Source organism: Passer montanus, unplaced genomic scaffold (genome assembly GCF_014805655.1).
Source record: "Passer montanus isolate IOZ18808 unplaced genomic scaffold, ASM1480565v1 scaffold2384, whole genome shotgun sequence".
In the NCBI taxonomy this organism is placed as follows: Eukaryota; Metazoa; Chordata; class Aves; order Passeriformes; family Passeridae; genus Passer; species Passer montanus.
In genome coordinates, this window is record NW_024367020.1 from 309 (window position 1) to 2,684 (window position 2,376).

The 2,376-nt window shown below is 58.5% G+C and overlaps 1 protein-coding gene across 1 annotated transcript; it reads right to left on the minus strand.

The window, feature by feature from the left end:
• Positions 1 to 507: 507 nt before the first annotated feature.
• On the minus strand, positions 508 to 2,058 carry LOC120502930 (DNA (cytosine-5)-methyltransferase 1-like; the record flags this gene model as incomplete). The annotated part of the gene is made up of 2 exons (XM_039710938.1): positions 1,757 to 2,058; positions 508 to 685 (listed from the first exon to the last, which is right to left on the minus strand). Coding segments are annotated over exons 1-2 (480 nt in total), but the record flags the coding sequence as incomplete, so codon positions are not given.
• Positions 2,059 to 2,376: the final 318 nt, after the last annotated feature.

A 2,376-nucleotide genomic window follows, 5' to 3' on the forward strand; every position in this document is an offset into this window, starting at 1 on the left:
ATGGGACAACGGACAATGGGACAATGGACAATCCCAAGGGATCCCAGAGCTCCCACCAGGCTCCCAGTGGCTCCACCTTCCCAACACCTCAACGTGTTCCCAAAACCTCCACCATTCCCAAATCCACCATTCCCAAACCTACCATCCCCACCACCTCCACCATTCCCAGTATCTCCACCATTCCCAAACCCACCATTTCCACCACTTCCACCAGTTCCCAAAATCACCATTCCCAAGACATCCACCATTCCCAAACCCACCATTCCCAAACCCACCATTCCCAGTATCTCCACCATTCCCAAACCCACCATCCCCACCATCTCCACCATTCCCACCACCTCCACCATTCCCAAACCCACCATCCCCACCATCTCCACCATTCCCACCATTCCCACCACCTCCACCATTCCCACGACTCCCCCATCCCGATTTGGGGCACGGCCGCCCCGGGAAGCCGCGGGGCCGCTGCGGTGGGACGCGGTGGGATCTGGTGGATCCCGTCCCCACCTTGCAGATGTGATCCCTGAGGATGGGCTGGTACTGGGAGCCGCGGATCTGCCGCTGGAACCACGACTGGGGCTCGCCGTTGTAGGAGATCTCCAGCGCCGAGGCGCCGTTGCGGATCTCGGGCAGGTCCGACATCGTGTCCCGCACCGTGATGGTGCGGAACGGGCCCGAGTACGTCCTGCGGGGAGAGATTCCCGACTCGGAACTCCCGGCTTGGAACCCCAACTCGGAATTCCCAACTTGGAACTCCCAACTTGGAGCTCCCAACTCTGAACTCCCAACACCAAAATCCCCAACTCAGAATTCCCAACTTGGAACCCCAACTTGGAACTCCCCACTTGGAACTCCCAACTCGGAATTCCCAACTTGGAATTCCCAACTCGGAATTCCCAACTTGGAACTCCCAACTTGGAATTCCCAACTCGGAACTCCCAACTTGGAACTCCCAACTCGGAATTCCCAACTTGGAACTCCCAACTCGGAATTCCCAACTCGGAACTCCCAACTTGGAACTCCCAACTCGGAATTCCCAACTTGGAACTCCCAACTTGGAATTCCCAACTTGGAACTCCCAACCTGGAATTCCCAACCGGGAACTCCTAACTTGGAGCTCCCATCTCGGAATCCCCAAGTGCCGAATTGCCACACCAGAATTCCCAACACGAAATTCCCGACTCGGAACGGCCAAACTGGAATCCCCACCACAAAATTCCCAACACAGAATTCCCAAACAGGAATCCCCAAGTGCCGAATTGCCAAACCGGAATTCCCGACACGAAATTCCCGACTCGGAATGGCCAAACTGGAATTCCCAACATGAAATTCCCGAGTCGGAATTGCCAAACCGGAACTCCCGACAGGAAATTCCCAACTCAGAACTGCCAAAGCGGAATTCCCGACAGGAAATTCCCGACTCGGAACGGCCAAAGCGGAATTCCCGACAGGAAATTCCCGACTCGGAACGGCCAAACCGGAATTCCCGACATGAAATTCACAACTCAGAACTGCCAAAGCGGAATTCCCGACAGGAAATTCCCGACTCGGAACTGCCAAACCGGAATTCCCGACAGGAAATTCCCGACTCGGAACGGCCAAAGCGGAATTCCCGACAGGAAATTCCCGACTCGGAACGGCCAAAGTGGAATTCCCGACGGGAAATTCCCGACTCGGAACGGCCAAAGCGGAATTCCCGACAGGAAATTCCCGACTCGGAACGGCCAAAGCGGCGTTCCCGGCTCCGGGCTCTCACCGGGTGATGTTGCTGACGAACTTCTTGTCGTCCACCACGACGCTGAGCTGGCAGGCGCGGGGCGCGAACACGTGCAGGGGCTCGGGGAACATGGGCAGCTTCTCGCCCGGCGCCGCCGCCAGCACGATGGCGCGGCGCCGCGTCTGCGCCACGCCGTACTGCCCGGCCTGCGGGGACAACCGCGCCGGGACGTCACCGAGCGGGCACGGGGACAGGGCCACCAGGGGACAGATCTGTCCTGGGAGGGACAGGTCTGTCCTTGGAGGGACAGTTCCTGGGGGAACTGTGGTGGCCATGGCCATGTGGAATCCTCATGGAGATGGGAATGTCCCCAGAGCCACCCAAGGGGACAGTTCTGCCTTTGAGGGACAGTTCCTGGAGGAACTGTGGTGGCCATGGCCATGTGGAGCCCTCATGGAGGTGGGAATGTCCCCAGAGCCACCAGAGGGGACAGTTCTGTCCTTGGAGGGACAGTTCTGCCCTTGGAGGGACAGTTCTGCCTTTGAGGGACAGTTCCTGGAGGAACTGTGGTGGCCATGGCCATGTGGAGCCCTCATGGAGGTGGGAATGTCCCCAGAGCCACCAGAGGGGACAGTTCTGTCCTTGGAGGGACAGTTCTG